General features: G+C 46.2%; 1 protein-coding gene across 1 annotated transcript in view; it reads right to left on the reverse strand.

Annotated features, from left to right (window-relative positions):
* Positions 1-26,301, reverse strand: part of LOC147732395 (otoancorin-like) — a 759,538-nt gene that overhangs the window by 494,608 nt on the left and 238,629 nt on the right. Inside the window, exons 7-8 of the mRNA XM_086956929.1 lie at positions 25,927-26,060; positions 9,353-9,461 (exon numbers count right to left, since the gene is read on the reverse strand). Coding sequence (XP_086813055.1) covers positions 9,353-9,461; positions 25,927-26,060 — 243 coding nt within the window. The remainder of the gene's footprint in view (positions 1-9,352; positions 9,462-25,926; positions 26,061-26,301) is intronic.

Raw genomic sequence — 26,301 nt, forward strand, 5'->3', positions numbered from 1 at the left:
ACAGCTTCACCGATGCACCCACCACACAGCTCCACCGATGCACCCACCACACAGCTCCACCGATGCACCCACCACACAGCTCCACCGACACAGCTCCACCGATGCACCCACCACACAGCTCCACCGACACAGCTCCACCAATGCACCCACCACACAGCTCCACCAATGCACCCACCACACAGCTCCACCGATGCACCCACCACACAGCTCCACCGATGCACCCACCACACAGCTCCACCGATGCACCCAGCTCCACCGATGCACCCACCACACAGCTCCACCGACACAGCTCCACTGATGCACCCACCACAAAGCTCCACTGACACAGCTCCACCGATGCACCCACCACACAGCTCCACCAATGCACCCACCACACAGCTCCACCGATGCACCCACCACACAGCTCCGACGATGCACCCACCACACAACTCCACCGATGCACCCACCACACAGCTCCACCGATGCACCCACCACACAGCTCCACCGATGCACCCAGCTCCACCGATGCACCCACCACACAGCTCCACCGACACAGCTCCACCGATGCACCCACCACACAGCTCCACCAATGCACCCACCACACAGCTCCACCGAGGCACCCACCACACAGCTCTGCGGATGCACCCACCACACAGCTCTGCGGATGCACCCACCACACAGCTCTGCGGATGCACCCACCACACAGATCTGCGGATGCACCCACCACACAGATCTGCGGATGCACCCACCACACAGATCTGCGGACTCACCCACCACACAGATCTGCGGATGCACCCACCACACAGATCTGCGGATGCACCCACCACACAGATCTGCGGATGCACCCACCACACAGATCTGCGGATGCACCCACCACACAGATCTGCGGATGCACCCACCACACAGCTCCGCGGATGCACCCACCACACAGCTCCACTGATGCACCCACCACCCACCTCCACTGATGCACCCACCACCCAGCTCCACTGATGCACCAACCACCCAGCTCCACTGATGCACCCACCACCCAGCTCCACTGATGCACCCACCACCCAGCTCCACTGATGCACCCACCACCCAGCTCCACTGATGCGCCCACCTCACAGCTCCACTGAGGCACCCACCTCACAGCTCCACCGAGGCACCCACCTCACAGCTCCACCGAGGCACCCACCTCACAGCTCCACCGAGGCACCCACCTCACAGCTCCACCGAGGCACCCACCTCACAGCTCCACCGAGGCACCCACCTCACAGCTCTACCGAGGCACCACCTCACAGCTCCACCGAGGCACCCACCTTACAGCTCCACTGAGGCACCCACCACACAGCTCCACCGATGCACCCACCACACAGTTCTGCGGATACACCCACCACACAGCTCTGCGGATGCACCCACCACACAGCTTTGCGGATGCACCCACCACCCAGCTCCGCCGATGCACCCACCACCCAGCTCCACCGATGCACCCACCACCCAGCTCCACCGATGCACCCACCACCCAGCTCCACCGATGCACCCACCACACAGCTCCACCGTTGCACCCACCACACAGCTCCACCGATGCACCCACCACACAGCTCCACCGACACAGCTCCACCGATGCACCCACCACACAGCTCCACCGACACAGCTCCACCAATGCACCCACCACACAGCTCCACCAATGCACCCACCACACAGCTCCAACGATGCACCCACCACACAGCTCCACCGACACAGCTCCACTGATGCACCCACCACAAAGCTCCACCGACACAGCTCCACCGATGCACCCACCACACAGCTGCACCGATGCACCCACCACACAGCTCCACCGATGCACCCACCACACAGCTCCACCGATGCACCCACCACACAGCTCCACCGATGCACCCACCACACAGCTCCACCGATGCACCCACCACACAGCTCCACCGATGCACCCACCACACAGCTCCACCGATGCACCCACCACACAGCTCCACTGACACAGCTCCACCGATGCACCCACCACACAGCTCCACCGACACAGCTCCACCGATGCACCCACCACACAGCTCCACCGACACAGCTCCACCGATGCACCCACCGACACAGCTCCACCGATGCACCCACCACACAGATCCACCAATGCACCCACCACACAGCTCTGTGGATGCACCCACCACACAGCTCTGCGGATGCACCCACCACACAGCTCTGCGGATGCACCCACCACACAGCTCTGCGGATGCACCCACCACACAGCTCTGCGGATGCACCCACCACACAGCTCTGCGGGTGCACCCACCACACAGATCTGCGGATGCACCCACCACACAGCTCCACCGACACAGCTCCACCGATGCACCCACCACACAGCTCCACCGACACAGCTCCACCGATGCACCCACCACACAGCTCCACCAATGCACCCACCACACAGCTCCACCGAGGCACCCACCACACAGCTCTGCGGATGCACCCACCACACAGCTCTGCGGATGCACCCACCACACAGCTCTGCGGATGCACCCACCACACAGATCTGCGGATGCACCCACCACACAGATCTGCGGATGCACCCACTACACAGATCTGCGGATGCACCCACCACACAGATCCGTGGATGCACCCACCACACAGATCTGCGGATGCACCCACCACACAGATCCGCGGATGCACCCACCACACAGCTCCACTGATGCACCCACCACCCACCTCCACTGATGCACCCACCACCCAGCTCCACTGATGCACCCACCACCCAGCTCCACTGATGCACCCACCACCCAGCTCCACTGATGCACCCACCACCCAGCTCCACTGATGCACCCACCACCCAGCTCCACTGATGCACCCACCTCACAGCTCCACTGAGGCACCCACCTCACAGCTCCACTGAGGCACCCACCTCACAGCTCCACCAAGGCACCCACCTCACAGCTCCACCAAGGCACCCACCTCACAGCTCCACCGAGGCACCCACCTCACAGCTCCACCGAGGCACCCACCTCACAGATCCACCGAGGCACCCACCTCACAGCTCCACCGAGGCACCCACCACACAGCTCCACGGAGGCACCCACCACACAGCTCCACCGATGCTCCACCGATGCACCCACCACACAGCTCCACCGATGCTCCACCAATGCACCCACCAAACAGCTCCACCGATGCACACACCACTCAGCGTAACCACAGCATCACTCAGTGCAACCACAGCATCACTCAGCGCAACCACAGCATCACTCAGCCCAACCACTGCATCACTCAGCGCAACCACAGCATCACTGGTTCAAATATGTTCTTTCAATGTTTCAAGCTGTTTTCAAGCTTTCACGCTTTATTACAAATCACAAAAAGATGTTAATATTTCACTTCTGTTCTTGGATTTTCGTCACAATAAAAAACACTGAACATAATCTTCACAAAGTTATTTACAAAAGTTTAAGCTATTGCCATTACAAATTAAATAAATTATTTAAGTATTAATTATTTTAAAAAATGAAAAGCCATTGTTATTTGTAATATCAATACATCTAAGTCACGAAAATACAAAACATGTTGCATTACAAATGCTTTAGGGGTCACATTTGCGAAAGTTATAACTATTGCCATTGTAATTGACAAAGCTATTAATTTAGCTATTAAATTCATTTATAACACCAATAGCTCAAACTTTCCTAATGCGAGCCCTATTGCATTTCCAATGCTTGTTGTTTTTTAGGTCGAGTGAAACTCGGACCTATTGTTGTCAAACCAAAAGCTGACTTTTTACGAGCGGATTTTCGAAAGTTCACATGAAATCACGTGACCACAAGCTCCTTCGTGCACAAGCTTGCATTTCACCCACAGGCTTTCCCTGCCAGCAGCATTTGCCATCATGGCCGCAGGCCGTGACTTCAAAGGGTTCCGCTGCCCCGTCCCCTGCTTCACGGCCATCTGTTCCCCAGCACCTCCCCTCTCTCTCCCCTTTTCTGCAGACTGTCTCTCTCTTCTAAATGCACTCTAGAAGAGTGCATATGTCTGCTGTCTGTAGGAGGCTTAATTGGTTAGTCCAGATGTCTTTCATTTGTTTATTTTTCACTCCGCGCTTTAACTTCATCATGTCAAAACCACCTAGTCTTTTTACATGAGGAAACATTCCCTATGCAATCAAAGTCTTACGAACATTAGCTGTAACTACAAAATTAAACAAGTGCACGCATCTGAGATTGAGCATGTAAGCAAGTGTTCACCTCCAATGCTTACCTATGTTCTATTAAACAAGCCCTTGCAGGTCGCTCTCCTTAACCCTGCTATCTCAGACTCTCCTGGTTTCATTCTACCCTCTCCTCACAGCTCGCTCTCCTTCCCCGCCTATATTAGGCTCCCCTGGTCCTGGAGCAGCCCCTCTCCCCTGCCTTTGGAATTTCATTCTTGTGCGGTCTGTTCAGTTTCTGAGGACGCCCATGGATGAGTATGTATCCCGAGTAAGTGGGTTACATTTGTTTTGATAGGGACACGTGTTGCGGGGAAGAAAGTATTATTCTAGAAGTTTGCTTTTACTTCTTGTTCATCCCGTCCCATCCTCCTGCTTGCGTTTCAAGCTCTCCTCTGTGCGCCATCATTGTCCAAGTTGTCTTTGCTCCCGCCCCCTCCCTTTGTCTGAGTTCACCACCTCCCTTGCCCCACCTCCTCGCCATTTTCTGGGTGTGTGGTGTTATATATGATGTGGAGAGCCCTACAACAATACTGCATGCTGCACCCGCACCAGGGAAATAAGCACACAACTTTCATTGCCCATCGGCTTCCCTAAACCTCACTCTTCCAAAGAAAATAATCTTTGATCGGCACAAACTGTTAGGAAGCTTCAGTAATGTATTGTTTTAATTTAAGTTGTAGATTATTATTATAACAACGTTTTCTTCATTGTTTATGGTCTTTTATTGAAGTGAAACCACGTTATAAATGAAAGATGGCTGAAATGCAGCGTGAATTTGAAGAGTCTAAGATTAATCCCGGCATCCCTGCTTCACTAATGTGTGTGATCCTGGGCAAAATCTTTTTCACCAAGCCGGCTTTGTGTGCATCACATATGACAGAACCTTTGAATGTGTGAGTTCGGGGTGTGCGCTGTTCAAAAACCTCTCTTGTGTTTGATTTTAATATTTTAAAATGTAAAATCTATAATAAATAACTAGGTCTTTTATAATGTTCACAGTGAGGCTGACTTCCCTCCTAAGGCACTAACAGAATTGTCATCAAGGCAGGAACATTTCTCAGTTAATGTTAAAAAAATACTTCTCTACGCAGTCTTAATCTGATGTACTACTCTGAAAAGCTTCTGCATGTTAAAGAAATATTTTTTGTTAACTTGAAAGACATTTTAGGCGTATTTTGCTTTTTTGAGTGATTTACATGCTTAATTTGGTCACCGGCTGGGCTCCTACACGAAGACTGAGAGGCGGAGTGGACGTTTTCCTCTGCTCTCCCTGTTAAGTTGTGGACTCGCCCACCTCCTTGATGCCATACTAGTTTGTGGCCAAGCAAAGCAGGGAATTTTATCAGTTATTTAAAGAAAACAATTCAATTATCGGGCACGCTACTGGGTTTAAATGGTCTTTATGTATATTCGTACTGCCTAATCTGTAATTCTCTGCTGAGGAGCGCTGACATCCCTGAAGTAAAATTGTAGTCCTCCTTCTATTTCCTTGTAATGTCCCCTTTTTAGGTTTTGCCTAGCCAATGCGTACGAAGTACGCATGTGCTAGGAAAAAGCTAATGAGTATAGTATGGGGGCTGGGAATCCGTCCCCGTCTTTCATTGGCTAGCTCCATAAATGGAGGCTAGCCATTGGAAGACACGTTTGTCCGTCAATGCAGGACCAGATTCGGGGGCGTTCCCGAGAATTTTTGGCTTTTGGCGACGTCAGCCGAAAGCCAGTTCTCGGGCACGCCCCCGAATCTGGTCCAGCATTGAGCCGGCACCCGCCTTTCTGCTCATAGCGCTATTCTGCCCTAGTGAGTGCTCACCTCGCTTTTTTGTAATTAAATTGTCCCTTGGCAGGCGCCCACGGACCTTGCCGGTATTGTTTATTATCACCTCGAGGGAACCCACCCCTCGGTGAATTCACTCCCCGCCTGCAGTAGCTGAGACGGGCCGCCGCACTGCCCGCGACGACCCGGAAGCTGAGGGGGCGACCCGGAAGTCCCGCCCCCCCAGCGCGGACAAGGAAAAGCAGCTGCACCCTCCGGCAGGGCTCCATGGTCGAAGAGGAGCCCCGCCGCCGCCCGTGAGAGCACCCGGCCCCAAGAAGCGGGACCGGGTGAGGAAGAGCTGCACCTCGCGGGTACGAGATCCTTCTGAGGTCGTGCCAGGGACGATCCCGCGTCTAATGGAGCAGGTAGGCGCTCTCCAGCGGTGTGCTACACCGTCCGCTGCTGAAAGGTGCTGGATTCAGCCCCCGGGACTCTGGGGGACCTCCAAATTAAGCTCCCTGCACAGCGCAGAAACGGGGAGACGAGACAGATTACGACCACTCGGCTCCCGGCATGGAGGGAAGGGAGGGCAAGGAGTGTCAGAGGGCCGATAGAGTTTATCACTGGGCCATAAATCAGCCACACAGTGATTGCACGTTCCAATCTGAAGTCTCCCCTATATCAGTACTAGAGGAAGTAAAGCAAATTGTCGAAATGTTTAATGTTCATATGGCTATATACATTGTTGTGTTCAATAGATTGCTGCCGCTTGCACCAGCTTTCTTTTATAATACAAAATATCTTTCCATTAGTGAGTAAAAAAGAATTTACGTCTCAGTTCGTTTTGGAAAACTAACAGCAGCTTTTTGGTGAAAACATCGAATTCAATGAGTGACTGTGTTGTGAGTGTGTGATGTTTGTAAAATCTGGGCACATCAATTTTCGTCTATTTGTGCTTTTGCATGTTAGTGACATAAACAAACTGAAAGAAGTGCCATGTGCTGTGTGGCTTTTGTGTGGACTCTGGAGGGTTTTGGTGTATCTGGCAGCATGTTTCTGCTATGTACATAAATCAGAGCCTTAACTCGCTCTGAGATTTCTTTCCAGCTCTGTGTAAGAAATTAAGCTCATTCTGTGAGGTGTAAACCCTCTGCTGGGGGGGAGAGGGGGGTGTCAGGTAGGAAGATATCACTAGTCAGTGGTCATAAATTAGCACCAGTGATTACGTGTACCAGTCTGCAGTCCTGGTCTCAGTCTTTGTTAATTAGCTTTTACTTCTAGTGTGTTCCTGAACATACAATTTTGGTTGCACTTTTCTGAACTTCTTGAAGCTCAGTCCTGACCTGCAAGATGTTTTGCATGTGAAATGGTGACTGGCCTCCCAAAAAGGATGTATCCCGTTAAAGTGAACCCCGTTGCTACACCCCCATCACACACTGCCCAGCCACACCAATCTCAAATTTTATCAGCCGCCACTGGGTTCACACTGTCCTGTAATTAACAGGAGGGCGGGAAGCAGACACCTCGAGTCTGCGCAGTGTGTCTTCAGAAATACTGATGACAAACTGCGCACACTCGATTTCTTTGCTTTCTGCCTGCTTGCAACCTCTACCCCACCCTTTCCTAACTCATCACAGGGAGGGAACCACCCCCCAGTGACGAGTTGAGAAAGGGTGGGGTGACCATTCTCTCCATTCCTTGACTGACGTGAAGCCCCTGGTTCTACAGGGCTTCAGCCTGAAGCGCCCGGGACAAACTTTACCCACACGTCATGAGGGGGTAGAGACTGGACCTCGAGGCTGTGGATTTGGCGAGCTGATTACCTCACAGGCCTCAGGGCGGTGAGCTCGTCAGCCTGGCAAATACTATAGTCTCAGCGGGGCCCACCCAGTGGCAGCAATAGTGAATGCACCGGATCAGCGTGATCAACGCTTGCAGTGGCACAAGACTAATCAGGGTCACAGCAACAAAAACAAGAGGTACGTGTACATGTTTTTTTTTTTTTTTAAACGGGAAAGTGTACAAAATACCTTTATCTAATGGTTGATCCTTGGGGGTGAAAGTAGCAGGGGTGGGGCATCCGACGCCCTAAAGCAAAAAAAACGCCAGTGTCAGCCCACCAGATGTGTATGTACTATGTGTATGCGCCTGTGTGTTTGTGCGCGTGTCTGTGCGGGTTTCTTCATGTGTGTACGTCTGTCTGCGCATTGTGTGGCTGAGTGAGTGTGCCTGTGAGTGTCAGCTCGTCCGTCTGCATGTCTCTCAGTCTCTGCTTATGTGTCTACGTGTTGAGTATCAGTGTGAGAGTGTGTATTGTGTGTGTGTGTCCGCCTGAGTGTGAAAAAATGTGCGTGCAGTGGGGCAGGCACACATTGCACAAGGGCTGTCGTGACGCTGTCGTGCCCCGAGAGGAGTGCACTATCCCAGGACACATTCTGTGTGTGTGGGGCTCGCAGTGTGTGGGGGGGGGCTCGCAGTGTGTGGGGGCTCTGTGTGGGTGTGTGGGGGGGCTCTGTGTGGCTGTGTGTGTGGGGGGCTCTGTGTGGGTGTCTCTGTGGGTGTTTGTGTGTGGCATTTGCGAGAGATTAAGCTATTGGCATTGTAAATGACAATGCCGTTTATTTATGTTAAAAAAACATAAATAAAAATAATGTCAAGAGCAATGCCAATAGCTCTAACTTTAACAAAGGCAAAACCATTGCATTGTAAATGCTTGTTTTTTTAATGACGTTTTGTAACTTCTATGTGTGCTGCATTAAGCAACACACATAGAAGTTTCAAAACACCATTTAAAGATTGTTTATGTGCAGGAAGGGAGACCTTCCTACATATAAATAATCTTCCCCTACAATGCAGGCACCCTTGCACTATGGTGCAAGGGTGCCTGAGTTGGCACTAGGCAGCATTTAGCGCCAGCGCATGGGGAAATGCAGGGCTGCACCATATTGTTGTAAATTTGGGGCAGCCTTGTGTTTCAGAAGTGACTTCTATTGTAAATATGCCCTTTAGTTTTCTCTGGCAGTGCGCTATGAGTCAATTGTTCTTGAATCCGGAATATAAAGTTTCCATTGAAGGCATTGCTATGCTGCACCATTGTGGAGAAACTAAAAAAAGAAAGATGAAAGAAGGAGAGAAGCGTAGAAATATGAAGAGAATAAAAACCTATAAGACACGTATTAGGATAAGATCTCACCAGTGTGACTTGCACCAAAAGACAATGTTTTAACAAGTTATGATTTCTAACTGTGAGATTGTATCTACATCAACTTGGCCCCTAAGGCTGGCGAAAAACAGGACTGTGTTCTATGGGGTGAATTTCAAAATGAAGGGTTGAGACTTGAGGAGTCTGAAAATGCAAAGATTCTAAAGCGTCTTTTTCTCTTTCCGAACATTCTTCTACAGCACAATGCAGGTGTTACTGGGTACAAGAAAACTTCTACTTTACTTACATCCTTCACATTTCGGGTGCAATTGGGCAACGCGTTGTTTAGGGCCTCCCGAGAATTAGAATCCATCTTCTCAACCAAGTCGGCGAAGAAACAGGAGAGCTGTCCCAGACTAGAATAAAATATTAATAATAAAAATTTGAACCATCCATAGTTATTTCAAAGAGAAACACTTTAAAAGAGTATTCAACAGTCATGGAGTATGATTGGACAATGGTTCGCAGTGAGAGGTAGTGTTTAATTTCAGCCAGTGGTTGCAGATGGGGCCCATCAGCACTTATTTGTTTGGGGACCAGAACTTATTTTTCCTCAAAAGAATTTGATCCAAAGCAGGATGAAGAAAAACACAATAGATAGAAAGAAGTAGGGAGACAAAGACTGAAAAAGGGTGAGAGTGAGTGTAAAAGTAGGTAGTGTCTCGTAGTGGATTAAAGAGGCATGAGGAGGTATTAATATTACTCACCTAGTAATTCGCTATTTCAAACTTTGATAGTGCTGGCCGTGGGCTTCTGAAGAAAACTTTGTGACCTGTTACTTAATCTTCTACAAATTAAGCACTGGTGAGGGGTGCCCGCGATCATACACCAACACTTCTCAGTACTTAGCCATGGGTATGTAAAAGGTCTTAGGGCCTTATTCAGAGAGTTATATTTACATGTATAGATTTTCTCACATGTAAATAATCTGCACCTAGTTGCAAGTCTACCGTTTTTGGCTAGTTACTAAATTCGAGTGTAGATTTTCTCCTTAGTGCAAACTTACATGTCTCTACCGGTTGAAATCACGAGGTGGTGACATGTAAGACAGAATTAAAGCTGTGTACAGTTACTACAAGTACATTTTCACATGTAGTCGGAGAGCTCCACCACTGGTCAAGATCAAACTATGTAAAGTAAGGGGACGAACAATAAAGTTTATCGATTCATTAAAACATATTAAAAACATGTTATTGTAAAATAAATGTGTACATGAATTAATAACTATTATTTACCTAGAATTCATAAAATATAATGTTACAGCATATTAACTCATTAAGTTAAACTTTTTTTTATACCATTTCATTATATTATTGTGTGACGATCACAATTGACGGTCCCAAGTACCGCAATAGTCTCAAGTATCACAGTAACTACCATACTTGCCCAATTGCTTTGTGTCAGCAACCACACTTCAGCGGAATCTGGAACTAACTGGAGTCTGACTGATTGATGTTAACTGGAGACAACCAACTACCCCATCCTCCCTTAGCCCAAACACCCTTTGGGGGGCAGTGGAAAAAAAACGGACGTACTGTACACCTGTGGGGACCCACTGAGGCCCGAGTTTTGCTCTTTTCTGCTGTACTGGGGTAGGACTCGGTCCCCCAGACAACACCCCTTCTGCCCAGGGAGAGCAGGAAGGAGGAGCTTCCCGGGTGTACAAAGGCGCCAGCAGACTCCCGCAGCGCAGGACGCCTGTACACCTGTGGGGAGGCACTGAGACCCGGGTTTTGCTCTTTTATGCCGTGCTGGGGTGGGCTGGGCTGGTCCCCCAGCCAACACTACTGCTGCCCAGAGGGACGAGGAGCCTCCCAGATGCCCAAAGGCACCAGCAGACTCCAACAGCTCAGCCGTACAAAGCTGGGCTGGTCCCCCCTTTTTAGTTTTCTATTTGGGAACACCTTGGACCCTGGACTCTGGACTCGGTCAAGATAGGAGATAAAAGACCGGGTAAGTCTGTGCTTCTTCTTCTTTAATCTTTTCTAGCGATTACTAAACACATCCCAGAGTATGGGCAAGCGTAAATTGGTCCAGGCAGCTGGGACGGGAGCACCAAAGCCAGTAGCCTCAACTAAAGCAATTTACTATTTAACCAATGCTATGGGCCTTTTGAATAGTGAGATTACCAATGCAGAGGAGAGACTGGCTGCAACTAAATCTGCATTCCACAATACAATGGACAATGTTATTGAGGAACATACCCTACCAGATCCAGGGACTCTACCCAAAAAGAAAAAGCTTGCAACACCGTAGGGCTGATTCCGAATCGGTAAAATACCTTATAAATAGCCGCACAGAGCATATTTCCCATACGAATCGTACCCTTAAACGTCCCTGTACGTACGAGGAAGTACGATTCGGACCCAAAGCAGATCTCCATACGAATCGTACGAAAGACCATACAACTTAAAAATCCGTACAAATCGCATTCGAAACACGCAGTACGCGACGTCCGTACGGATCGAAGCAGCATTTTCCGACCCAGCAAGTACGATTTGTCTCGTCAACACTCTGTACGACTCTTTTTCTATGGGAGCTCAAAAGGCCCGGAAAAGCAGATTTCGTCTCGAACCGCGTACGAAACGGACCCCCAGGGTATGCAGACTTAAGCAGTGCGTTTGATTTGGTAAACCATTAAAAGCTATGGGACACTCCCATGGACATGGGCTCCCGATGGGTATTATCAGCTACTTGTCACAATTGTATTCCCATCTGACTGCACGGGTACATTATGGCAAAAAAAGGGGAATGTACCCAAAGATTTAAGGTTGCCCGGGGGATACGACAGGGTTGTGTCCTTGCCCCCTGCTCTTCCCACTCTATATAAATGGAGTGGATGAGATATTAGAGAAAGTGAAGACTGGCGCCTCTATGGTTGAATCCCACCCAGTTACAACCCTAATATATACAACTCCTGATTGAAAATCTTGTCACCCTTATGGAAGATAAAGACCTGAGAGTAAATCTACAGAAAACATTTATCATGGTGAGTGGGAAAGGTAGGGTAAAAAAGAGAGCACACCATATTATGGGAGTAAGATTAACCGAGACCCATTGCTTCTCATATCTAGGAGTCCAAATTACAGCATTAGGGCGATAGGAAACTAAATTAAACACATCTCAAATGGGGGACATCTTCCAGCAGCGGAGCAGGACAGCAACAACCAGTCTTGGGGGCACTCACCTGCACGCTGCCTCGCCGCCTCTGGGTAAGCTCACGCTGCAGCTCTCTCCCGCCGCAGTGGTCCAGCGAAACCTGTGGACGCCGCGGGGAGACTACAGCTCCCAGAGTGCTCGGCAAGAACTTCCGCCCACTTCCACCTGCCAGCGCGCCCGGAGGCACTTCAAAGGGCGAAGGCTCCTTCTGAGGAGCGGGGACATCTTCCAGCAGCGGAGCAGGACAGCAACAACCAGTCTTGGGGGCACTCACCTGCTCGTTGCCTCACCGCCTCTGGGGTGCTCATGCTGCAGCTCTCTCCCGCCGCAGTGGTCCAGCGAAACCTGTTAACGCCGGGGGGATACTACAGCTCCCAGAGTGCTCGGCAAGAACTTCCGCCCACTTCCGCCTGCCCGCACGCCCGGCGGCGCTTCAAAGGGCGAAGGCGGGACGGCCGCGGGCGAGCGCCGGGCTAAGCCCGGGCAAAGGGCGAGCCCTCTGAGGCCCTCAGAGGTCAACAGTGGTCGGGCGGGCCACATATCTAACTCCTATTTGAAGGTGAGCCCACCGCGTCAATAATGGGGAAACGCAACGCTACCAGCAATACCACAAACACAGACATACAGGCTACTGTAGTTCCTGCATATTTTCAACTTTCCTTTGAGACATTAATAGATACTGCCTTTAACGAGATTGCAGAAACTAAGAGGAGGCTCTTCTTGGGTTCACTTAATATCAGCCAACCTATTACAACAGTCAGTCCCAATCACACCACGCCCCTATTTCCTGAAGTAATTGTGGTGAAAGCTATCCTGCAGTCAGCCTGTCTGATTTATCAAAAGATGGAAATACCCCTAATACAGCTCCTGGCGTTGTTCCTGATCCTGTGTCGCAATTAGCACCACCACCAATAACTATGATTACTGACACAACTGAGAACACCGGAGCCAAGCGTAAAAGGGGTCCAGCTAAGACTACAATAAATAAGAGGAAGCAGCCCCATAGGAGTAATAACCAGCCAACTCCACAGAGCATGTGGACTAGGGGGAAGAAACAACAAACAGGATCTTTGACAGTTTGTACTGACCCAGGAGAACACTGTGACACTGTTATAATAAATGATGGCACAAATTCCATCTCTACACAGACAGAATTCCCTAATGAAAGCAGCCTTCAATCTAAATCAAAGGGAAATCTCATAGAGACCATTGCTGACACAATTTTTAAACAACTGGAAGGTCAAATGATCAAACAATTTAATACCATTTTTAAGAGACTTGATAGACTGGAAACCCTCGTGAAAAATGACGAAGCTAAGAGAAAGGGTATGGTTTGCCTAGATAAAATTAGAGGCGAACGCTTGTTAAAGGACTTAGAGTCTATTACTAGCGCTTTCTCCAGTGGAGACCTTATCAAAAACTGTAATTCACTTACAGCTAAAGGGGTCAAAGAAGTATCTAATGCTAGCAGTCCGTCCTTACCTACATCACTATTGGTGGAAGCAAACATAAGGCAAAACAATTCTGCCTCAAGTTTGTCATCTACTCCCTTACCACCCTCCACCGCACCCAGTGTCACAAAGAATAATCAGAAGAGTAACCCCCCCAGAGGCACAGCCAAGCAGAAGGTACCCCCCAACCCTGGCCAGCACATGGCTCAACCCGAGGACAACAGGCCGATAAAACATCAAGGTCCTGCTTTACATCTCCCTCCTGAGGCTTGCCCTTATGTCTTGGTTCTGGCTGGCATACCACCGCTTAGGGAGGGTCAAGGAGAATCCTGGGTCCAGTTACATAACAAATGCATTGACTGATTAACTAAACATAAGGGGGTCGGCTATGACATATCTAAAGAAATTCTATCCACACGTCGGGTGACCTGGGTCGGACCTCTGTTTAAAAACATCAACGGGGACTGCATCATAATTAATTTTAGGAACCCTGGCACAGTAAAATTCTTACTAAACAAGAATTTTACCCAGCACGGCCCAACCACTGTGGTGACCCCCTTACCGCTGAGTTATTTTTACAGACCCCCACATAGAATGCTGCAACCACCCCCCTTGTTTCCTCTACATAATAGATTTTCGGCACTTTGTGACCAGGGCACACTGGACTGACTGCCAGCTCCTGAGGAAGATCTAGCTGCAGTGGTCCCTGACGTTGAACTTGTACAGAAAGCATTGCCTAAGGTATCTCTGACACCACTTGACTTTTCCTTACCTCCCAACCTACAATGTAATCCATTGTATAACCAAATAGCAACTACCCAGGTGCCTACCCAGGATGTCTGTCCACGGCCTGAAAAAAATCTGTCAATTATAAGTTGGAACATTGCTGGTCTGAAGGCAAAAATCGAAATTAAAATTTGGAAGGATTGGGTAAACTGCCACGAGGTCCTAATGTTCCAAGAAACCTGGTGTACAACTCATTTGTTATTTGAAGGGTATAGTTGTCACAATAGGATTGTATCGGCGCCCTCTTTGGGCCGTCCTAGTGGGGGTTTATCGATTTGGGTTAAGATAACTGCAGAGGTAAAAACTGAAGTAATACAAACTAATAACCCAAGTTTTATGGCGTTGATATATACAAAGAGGGTAAAACTATGTCTGATTAATTTCTACAATAATGATTTTATATCCCATCCCAATCATAATTTTATAGATTTGTTTGATTTTATTGATGAAATAGTGGAAGGACGGAAATACGGGAAGTTCGATGGCATTTGTTTAGGAGGGGACTTCAATGCACACATACACTCAAGTAATCAACCCTGTAGGAGAGGTGTAGAACTATCTGATCTCCTTGCAACTAGAGAGCTTGTAAATTGCATGGAGTTTGCCGGTACTGGCATAAGCACTGCCCCGGTCCCCACGTTCATCGGCCATGGGAGTGCAACAACAATCGATTATATATTTGTTTCACCCCCCCTTGCTGATGTTTTATCCAAAGCTGAGGTAGTGTGTAAAGTATACAGCGACCATTATCCCATTGTGATCTTTTTGAAATCATTAGGGGGTAAGATATCACATAGCGAAATTGGAGCAACAAACCTGGAAGCATCGACGGATAGACTAAGGGTTGTTTGGAGGGGAGTGGATAACAGGGAAGTTTTGGCAAAAGTAATTAAGAAACACCCAGCATTGATCTCGAATTGCCTTACTATTGATAGTTGTGGGGGCAATGTGATTAAATCATTTAGTGAACTTTGCTCCGCAATAAAAAGCGAGATTTCCAAACCAGCATCTAGGAAAACTGCGGAAGTCCCAAGATGGTTTGATGCCTCCTGCTCAAAAGCAAACCGGAATTTAAGGGCTGCACTCATGTCCAAACCACGGGATATTTCCCAGGTAAGGTTGCTGAGAGCAAGGTATAAATCCACCTTACGCATCAGATCCAATGGACTAGTTAAAGATCACTGGGAATCCCTCGTACGTATGGCCGACCTAAAAGATTCCCTAGGGTTTTGGAGGGAGGTAAAGAACCTAAGATCTTTAGGTTCAAATATAACACCAATCAATTGCAACATTATTGGGCCTGTGTGGGTCGACCATTTCTCAAAGATCTATGCCGCATCTGGCAACCACGCAGCAACCCTTTCCCCTCCAACCCCTTTGAACATTTCATTGTTTGAGCTTGAGGACGCCATCGTAGAAAGTGCTGGTAATAAAGCCCCTGGTCCTGATGGCCTTTCGATTGATCAACTAAAATGTGAAATCAACTTTTGGGCACCACTGTTGTGTAATGTTTTTAACAACCTAACAAACGAATCTATCCCCGAAACATGGTCCAGCAGTACTATTGTACCCATTTTCAAAAAAGGCGACAGGCTGGACCCTGGGTGCTACCGCCCAATATCATTAATTGATAACACCCTGAAAGTTTTGGGCAGGGTAATTTTCAAAAGAATTAAAACTTGGGCAGAGGAAAGTAATATTCTACACCCGAGCCAGCTAGGTTTCCGTAGTAGTGTGGGCACGGTAGAACAATGTTTGAACCTGAATTTAATAATGGCAAAATATAACATCACAAAAAAATCCCCCTTATATCTTGGTTTTATGGATTTAAGTTCTGCTTTGGATTTTGTAAATCGTTCCCGTTTATGGTCCGTCCTTCCTAATTATGGTTTAGATGATTATTTGGTTTATTTTTTATCTTACCTTTATAGCGACCTAAGAGCGCGTGTGCGTATTAATCACACTGGCGAAGTTTCTAGTGATCTTCTTATTGGCAGGGGGGTCAGACAGGGATGTGGTCTGGCCCCCCTGCTTTTTATCCTATACATTAATGAGCTGAGTAGTTCCCTGAGTACCCTAACAAAAGACGTACCATATGTAAACGGCATCCCCATACCCACCGTCCTTTACGCAGATGATGCGGTCCTAATGGGCCGCACCCCAAAGGCACTGCGTATTTTAATTTTAGGTTTTGTTAGTTTTATGGCCGACTTAGGTTTAACCACAAACTTCAAAAAATCCCTTATTATGACCTGTGGTCCGAAAAAGTATAAAGTTACTGAGATTATATCTGGGGAAAACGTTTTAAAAGTACCTGCACCTTCCCATATCTGGGGCTGCTGTTTTCTAACACTGGTTCCTGGCAACCACATGTCTCCTATGCAAGGATCAAATTAGGTAAAGCGATAAATTCGATAACTTCCCTGCGCCAACCTAATCATGCAGACGTGATCGTGCCATTAGTAAAGATTTATCAAACTCAATGCATTCCAACAGGCACTTATGGTGCAGAGGTATGGGGACATACTAACTGTATCCATATCCAGACTGAAGAAAACAGGTTCTGTCGGAAGGTGTTGGGCGGAGTCATTTGTTCCTCAAACTATATATGTCATAGTGAATTAAACATCTCATACATAGAGGACTTTGTTAGATCAAGGCCACCCCTTTTTTGGCTAAATATATGGACGAACCCCGCAGCCACATTGACACGCGATATAATCTCGGACTGTTTAAAATGTGATAGGGCACATTGTATACCATGGTTGAAAGCCGTAAATGAATGTTTAATGAGTGTAGGGCATGGACACTTGTTTACATCCCCTAGACTTATAGACCGTTCACATACGACCTTGATTCAAAGGGCTCTATATAACCTCTATAGAGAGGAGCGGGAAAGGAAAAACTTTTCAAAGTGTACCGTTATAAAGTGTATGGGCCATTTTGAGCCCCCTAGCAGTCATCCTGGCCTGCCCCAGAAATACCTACGTTTACACCTCGGTAGATGGAACAGGAGTTTACTGTTCCGCTTTCGGGACGGGAGTATTGTAAATTTATTAAATTTCCCCTTGGGCTACAACAAACATTTGGAAACCCTAAGTTGTCCGTGTAACCCAAATATGAAACAGAGTCTTATGCATTTCTTGTTCTTTTGTGATTTTTATAAATTGTTTACTGTCCATTATTTAATGCCTTACTGTCGGAAACATGACCTGTCGGATTTCAGGATGGCATTGAGGACTTTATTATTGTTGGGATCAGATGAAATAATATTTAGAGTGAGCTGTTTTCTTAAAGCTGCAGTTCGCTCACGAGCTACTTTGCACATTGATGGATAATATTTGCACATTGCACTTCGCACTTTATATTTTCACTAATTTGCACATTTGTATTTTGTACATATATCTGTTCGGATCCTACTTTTGTTGTCGCTATTTCAATTGGTTCAAAATCTTTTAATTGTACATACTGTTTTTTAATATATACCTGCATTTTTGTAGAATTGGTCAGACTATGTCTCTGTTTGTTATTATATCATCGCACTGTATTTTCTGCCATTGTATCTTGTAATGTACTTTTATGGATGTTTTATTTCGAATAAAGATCTTTGACTTGACTTGACTCGACATCTCAAATGAAATTCCTGAGAGCCATAGAATCAATTTTTAGATTTGCAAGCAAAGTAGGCTATTAGGGAAATACTGTTGTTATATAAAAGTAATACCTGCCAAGTGCTAGTTACGGTGCCACACTGTGGGGGTGGAGGGAGCAAATTGTGACTCTGCAAACCTTACAGAATTTGTTTTTATCCCGACTCCTGGCTGTTTCAAAAACCAGCTCATCCTACATTACTCATAAGGAAGTAGCAGTTCCTTTTTTAGAGGATGACCTACATGCCCGCCCCGGTCTGTTGAGGTATAACATATGGGGCAAAGTAGGGACAAAGTTTGCCGAGGATATAATATCAGAGTGCCTAACCTTAGACACACGGGGAAAGATAAGTTGGCTGACCTATATAGACAGCCACCTAAGAAAAGTGGATAATAGTATTGGAGCTAAACACACAGTTACATTTTTATGATATAGTAGGACTGAGGTTAAATCTATACTCACAGGAGTTAGAGAGCTAGAAAGAGATTCTTGTGAGCGCAAAAAATGTGTAGATACCTGTCAAGCCCGGTACACGCCGACCTGCAAAACTACCTGGTAATGGTGAAGAACACCCATTATAGGTTCTATTTCACTAGACTGCTTTTGGGAACATTGCACCTGAGGGTTGCCTTCCCAAAAGTGGAGGAGTGGGCTGACACATTACCAAAATGCCCATGTGATGGTAAAACCAGCCAAAGCACAATATACTTTATCTTGTGCTGTAGCTTATAAGGATCTCAGAAAACAATACCTAGCGCCAATTCTTAAAGCCGGTAAAATATATTAATTATCAGGATGCTTTTAATCATTTACCTGCATTAGAATATGTGGTCATTTCTCTTGCCATTATATCATTCATTATATTTGCTCTAAGAAGGAAAAATCTTGCACATTTGGAAGCCTTCTCGAATGAGGCCGCACTAGGAATTTCTTGAAGATGCCTATGGCTATACTCATTATATGCCTCCTGGCACACTTATTTGGTGGAGCCTTTTCAATTCTATTATACACTATACAGTCTTAAAAACATTGTATTATCTTTTTTAATAGGAATTGTAATATTTAGAGCAAAGAAATGGATACCTTACGTTGCTCTTGACACAAATATAGTTCGCCTATAAACAATTAATTGGCTTTTTGACTAATGAAATGAGAAAGAGTGAACTATTTTTAAGATGAAACAATCTTAACAATTTTTTAAATTTTTATATGGACATTGTTGCTCTTGACTATTATGACATTTAATCGATTGACTGAATTGATTTGAACATATGAGGGTCGTGCAAGGCGATTATTACTAATAACATGGCGGACCATTCAGTAGGTTTTTGTTCTTTATGTATGAAGAGCCTGCACTGCTACAAACTAATGTAATAGATTTCTGTCCTTGGGAGCTCACATTAAGGCATGAGCCCTTGTTTTGTATTTTTTATTCATTAATTATATCTCTTTTTACTGTGTACTTTTGTGGTTTGGCATATGTAAACTGAATAAAGAAATTTAACAAAATGATTGATAATCCACACTTGCAACGGCTCCAAACTCCGGACCCATGGCGCTTCTCCTTTCGGTGCAGAATTCTCGGCAGAGCCTTGCCGCAATAATATATACACCAAAACTCCCTCACACAGAGAAAGTAATGAAATTAGATGTTCCCCAATACTTCTTTATTGCTTATTTCATGAAAAGAAGCATCTCCCAGGTCACCAAAAAGAACTGACACGTTTCGTTATCACCTGATAAATTGCTCACGGTTACACATTAACAGATTCAAATCCACCCAATAAAAATACAACACATTACATCATGTGACTTGTGATGTCATTCTAACATTTGTCAAAAACAGAGGGTTATGGTACTCATAGTTAGGTAAGTTATATTTGTATTGGTGCAGATTGTTGGCAAGCCTTTCACTTGGGGATTAGTTTGTGTAGTCAAATTGAACACTTAATCGGAAAGAGAGGATGAAATAATAAACTGACAGCAGAAATATGATCAATCTTAATATTACAATTCATGCCATCCCCATAAAAAACAGCTAAGTCGTGATAAGTGAGATCGCGAATATTGGATCCAACATTCAAAATAAGGGAAGCATCTCTTAATCGAGTTTGCTGTAGCGTTCAAGGAGGGAGGTCTAATGGTAGCCTAAAATGTATAAATAACCCAAAAATTAGCTATTAATTCGCAAAACCGGCAATGATAGAAATTGTAAGTGTTCAATTTGATTAAACAAACTAATGCCCAAGTGAAAGGCTTGTCAACAATCTGCACCAATACAAATATAACTTACCTAACTACGAGTACCATAACCCTCTGTTTTTGACAAATGTTAGAATGACATCACGAGTCACATGATGTAATGTGTTGTATTTTTATTGGGTGGATTTGAATCTGTTAATGTGTAACCGTGAGCAAGTTATCAGCGTCGGTTCTTTTTGGTGACCTGGGAGTTGCTTCTTTTCATGAAATAAGCAATAAAGAAGTATTGGGGAACATCTAATTTCCTGCGAGTGCGGATTTCATTACTTTCTCCGTGTGAGGGAGTGAGGGAGTTTTGGTGTATATATATATACATAAATATATATATATATATATATATATATATATATATATATATATATATATAAGTTTATTAGTAGTAAAGTTAGGAAACCTGGGCCCAATTCACAAAAGTAATCTGAGACAAAATCCTAAATTTACAACTCTCGGTATGCACAAAAGGCAATATGGAGTAGTAAAGTTATTCCTAACTTTATTACTCCTAAACTGTGAAAAATCCTAATTTTACGACTTTCGGTATTCACAAAAGGCATTTATGAGTAGCAAAGTTAGGATTCCTAACTTTATTACTCCTAAACTGAGGAAAATCCTAACTTTTTGACTTTCGGTATTCACAAAAGGCATTTAGGAGTAGCAAAGTTAGGATTTCTAACTTTGCTACTCCTAAATGCCTTTTCTGAATACCAAAAGTTGTATAGTTAGGATTTTCTTCAGTTTAGGAGTAGTAACGTTAGTAACCTTAAATTTAATACTCCTAATGCGTTTTGAGAATACCAAAAGTCGTAAAGTTAGGATTTTGCCTCAGATTACTTTTGTGAATTGGGCCCATAGTTTTTAAACTCTTTAAAATGTTTAGTATAAATACCCACATGCCTATGAAACCATTTCGACTCTCTGCCGTACCCCACTCATAAGTGAGCAATATTCCATCAGGTGCAGTACTGATAAATGAGCATATAAAAGCAACTTTTGAAATTACTGTTGCATCTTTAAATAATTACACCACGGATTTGCACACATTTTGGTTGTGTCTAAAACCGTTCAGTCTGTTTTTTAGAATGAATAGAATGGCTTCAGGAAGATTCCTGTCAGAAGAAAACAGACTTGGTAGTATTTTCTTTAATAGGGTTTGGTTGAAATGTTATGTTATGTTATGTTACCTATATTTATAACTCGCACAGATTCTCTTGAGTGTCCTGGCACAATGCCTGAGGGGGGAAGAAGGAAGCTAACAGGTAAAGAGGTGAGTCTTTAATTTCTGCTTGAAAGCCATGGGATCCTGGATAGATCGCAGGACAAGAGCCAAGGAGCTGCCCCCAAGCCTCTGATACTTAAAACTTGGGACCAGGGCAAGGCGTAAGGACATGGATCGGAGGGCTCGCGAAGGAACATAAAAGAGAACCGACTCTGCAGATAGCGAGAACAGAGCCTGTGTAGAGGACGATTCGCCAGGACCAAAGATTTGAATTTAAATCTATCCACCACAGGTAGCCAATGGAGAGAGCGCAGCTGATGGTGAATGCTGCTCCTAGCCGAAGTAACCCAGTACCTGCCGCATTCTGAACCACCTGAAGTCTTTTCAATAGGTAGCCTGGCACACCCGCAAAAAGGGCATTGGCATAGTCCAACCATGACAGAATTAGACCACATGTGACCGTTGTCCTCGCAGGCTGCAGCAAAAGTGGAAAGAATTTTCTAAAGGTTTTAAGAGGGCCAAAGCAGCATCCTGCCAACTTCTTAATGTGTATCATGAAGTAAAGGCTCTCATCGAACCAAACCCCCAGATTTTTAACTGGCTTCCCGGAAGAGGAAGGCAGCAAAAGATTTGGCAGCCACAGCTGCTCTAAAAAATTAGGAGGAAATTTACTAAATAGTAAGATCTCAGACTTCTGATCATAACAGAAATTGCTCTTAGGAAGGACAACTCTTACCAAGAATATGCCTTTGAAGTAGAATGTGCTTGTGTATGAAGAAGGTCGGGCAACTGTTGGTTGTTTCAGCTTAAACAGTTTTTCATTTTTTTTGTCTGGATGATGGACAAGCTACATTTGAATAGGATTTGTATCCTTGTTGTTCCATGGAGCTTACAAGAAACCACCTAGTCCTCCACATTTTAAATTGTAATCTTGTTTAATTAAGGACAATTGTAATTGTTTAATACTTTTATACCAAACATGTGGCATTAGGGAGATGCGGCTGGACTGTGTCGCTTCGGAAAGCACGACTAATCTGAAATGTGTATTTCTGCGCTATATGTCACGATTTTCAGTCTAAAATAGATATACAAAACTATGGGGATCAGTACCGTGGGGTTGGGACTGCCACTGGCAACCCATCGATGGCGGTTCCACCACCATCCATTGAAGCAGTAGGACAGCTGGATTCTGATCCTACGGGCGGAGAGCATCAGTGTAGGGACAGACTGCTGATTTTTTGACGGGAGACCGTCGGGACAGCGGTCAGACCTTAATCCCTATAATAGCATGGTGCTTACTCAGGCACTGGTGTAGGGATCACAATGACCATTTCCCTCAGCCTGTACATGGCGGTACAACTGCCAAGTGCAGACAGACAGAAAGGGACTTTAGAGGTTACTAGCAGGGCCCCCGTGCCCCATTGGTATCCGCTATGGGGCCAGGTGGGCACATGTGGTGGCCCACCAAACATCCATGGTCACTGTGCTGGGCACCTCATGGTGCCTGGCACAGAGTGCATGGATTTTTGAAACATGTCTATTTCTATTGTGGCTTGTGCCACAGGCAATTTCCGGGCCGCTGCACAAGCCGCAATAGAAATAGGAATGTTTTCGACCACCTGCATGGCGGTCAGATCGTAATTAGGCGAGTGGAACCGCCGACTACATGTCAGCCGGTATCCATCCCGCAATGATGGCGGTCAGACATTCATCGGACTGCCATCATAATAGGGCCCTCTATCTCAAATGGCTCAAAAAATCTACTTATACCCGCACGTTGCTCTGAACCAATTTTGAGTTGTGTGCCTCCAAAGCATTATAATATTGTTTTTAAGGGAAAAAATACATCTCTTCTTCATTATCCTCCTGCTAAGCTCAGGCACCAGGGCCTGACTGGCCATAACAGGCACCAGGCGTTTCCCCAGTGGGCCGCCAGGGTGAGTGCTGGTTTTGGGCTGCTGGGGGGGCATTTTTGTTACCTGGGGCCAGCAATATATGCCCCCTGTGACAAAATCTGCCGAAACCTGCCCTAGTACCCAGCGCGGCGGCACCCCCTCCCCCACCCACCTCAGGTGCCAGCCGAGCAGTTTGCCAAGGCTGGTTTCGGTTCCCAGTTGGGCCCTGATTGGCACATGCACACTGCCTCACTTATGTGGAGAGAAAAACTCCAGGCAATGTACATTGTTACTGATGTAAAGGGAAAGTGCACCGCCCCCCTGCCCCCTGGTATACTGAGGCCCTCAGGAAGGAAAAATCCACATGCAAGGCTCTGGAGAGGCAGTGGCGCAAGAAATATGAGTTGAACCAAAAAGAGGTTTATCGCAGGGTCAGAAATATTTACCACTCGGCCTGCATGAAAGCCAAAGCGTGTTATGTTACAACCTCCATCAACACGGCTGTAAATAAATCCCAGACTCTTTTTAATACCGTAAAAGATCTGGCTGGGGAGAAATCGAGAGCTGAGGTGAACCCTCTTAACACTCAGCAGTGCCAGGATCTGGCGTCTTTTTTAGTTGGAAAGATTGAGACTATCATCTCCAACATCAACCAAAATTGTACCGATACATACAAGCAGGACAACACCCCCCAAGCCCCTAGAGGAGATTACCGCCTTGAAACTTGGCCTCCCATTACTCTGGATAAACTGAAGGAATTGTCAAAATCCATTAAGTCGGGTTCCCCACGAGACCCTATTCCTATTAGCATCATCTGCCAGTTGGAGGACTTTGCTTTGACCATCATAGCTGAGACACTTAACTCATCAATAGAACAGGCCACAGTTCCAGCGCTATGGAAACACGCTATGGTTAGTCCACTGCTTAAAAAGCCGGCGGCCGACCCCACGATACTGGCCAATTATCGTCCAATATCGTTACTTCCTCCTTTCTCTAAAATTTTGGAGAAGCACATCCATAGTGCCCTCTCAATCTACGTGGAAAATAATGATCTGCTTCATTCTTCCCAGTCCGGTTTTAGGACTGGATATTCCACAGAAACTGCCCTTCTTGGGGTCACAGAAAAGATCAGGGAGCTAATGGATGACGGTCGCATTGGTTCTGCTGGACCTTAGTGCGGCGTTTGACACCATCTCTCACTCCAGACTGCTTGTCAGGCTGGAGAAGAATGGTGTCGGTGGCACGGCACTGAATTGGATCAGGTCTTACCTATCCCTTCGTACCTTTCAGATCTCCTCTTCCTTGGCATGTTCTGATGTGCTCTACTCCCCCCACGGTGTGCCACAGGGCTCAATCTTGAGTCCTCTATTTTTCAACTTGTACCTCCGTCCACTTGCTGACCTTGCAGAGAGTTATGGTCTTGCTTTATTGACCTATGCAGACGACTCGCAAATCCTTTTCTCACTTTCCAAATCTGATCCGTCTGCCCCATCTGCACTCAAAACAGGCCTTCACAAGGTTTTTAACTGGATGTCGGATAACCAATTAAAACTTAATGGGGAGAAAACGGAGATCCTCCTCTTAGGGAAAAGCAAGGATCTCTGGAGTGATCCCCATTGGCCGACGTTGTTGGGTAGGCTCCCGCCACCAGCCACCCAGGTTAGAAACTTTGGGGTTATCATAGATGATGGACTTTCTATGACGCAGCAAGCCAACAAAGTGGCAGGCATGTGCTTCACTATTCTTAGATGGCTACGCAAAATTGTCTGGATGTTACCGTCTATTACCCAGATGACCGTAGTCAATGCCTTAGTTACATCTCGGCTTGACTACGGGAACATCCTCTACCTGGGCTCCAACAAAGCAGTGATAAGACGCCTGCAGCTTGTGCAAAACTCTGCTGCTAGACTGCTATGCAGAATCCCTAGATCTGCTAGGAACACAAAACATCTTAGGGATCTGCACTGGCTAAGGGTGGAAAATCGGATTCGATTCAAAGCCCTGAACTATATGTTTAAAATCAAAGCTGGCACTGCCCCCAGGTACTTACAAGATCTTGCCACGCCCTATTTCCCCAACCGCAGCCTTCGCTCTTGTACAGCAGCGAATTTTGCTGTTCCCAGGTACAAACTGGCCAGAATGGGTGGGAGATCCTTTTCCTACCTAGGGCCCACCCTCTGGAACACACTCCCCCCCCACATACGCAAAGAAGAAAATCATCTGAGATTTAGAAAAAGTGTTAAAACTTGGCTGTTTGACAAATAGTTGTCTGCTGACTGTCTCCTCTCCTGTTGTGTTTTGGGCTCTGTTATCTTGGCACCGGGAAACCCTTTGTGGGTAGCTGCGCGCCTTATAAGTGCTATAAAATAAAAATAAATAAATAAATGATGTCTTCTCTCACCTGGGGATAACCTTGGAGGAAGTCACATTCACGCCACACTTGCTCAGACCATCAGTGAGAATCTTTGCTTGGGCTGCCGTTAAATCGTAGAGTCTTTTCCACACAGTGCTGTTGGTTTGGTAAAAGCTGCAGAGCTATGAAAAAAGCCAACAAGATTAGTTAACAAAAGAGGAATGTCACATTTTTAAACTACAGAGCCCTTTTCTGGTTTTATTCACAATTATGTAAATGATTTTAGTGCCACAAATTGTGCTCCCCTGTTTTGTGGAGCAGTTTAGTGGAGGGGAGCTGACTTTAATTCAGAAACCTGTAACATAGTTTAATTTCTAGAATTGTGTGTAGAGTACCATTAGTTAGGGAATGTGTGCTGCATGT

Source organism: Lissotriton vulgaris, chromosome 2_1 (assembly GCF_964263255.1).
Source record: "Lissotriton vulgaris chromosome 2_1, aLisVul1.2, whole genome shotgun sequence".
NCBI lineage: Eukaryota > Metazoa > Chordata > Amphibia > Caudata > Salamandridae > Lissotriton > Lissotriton vulgaris.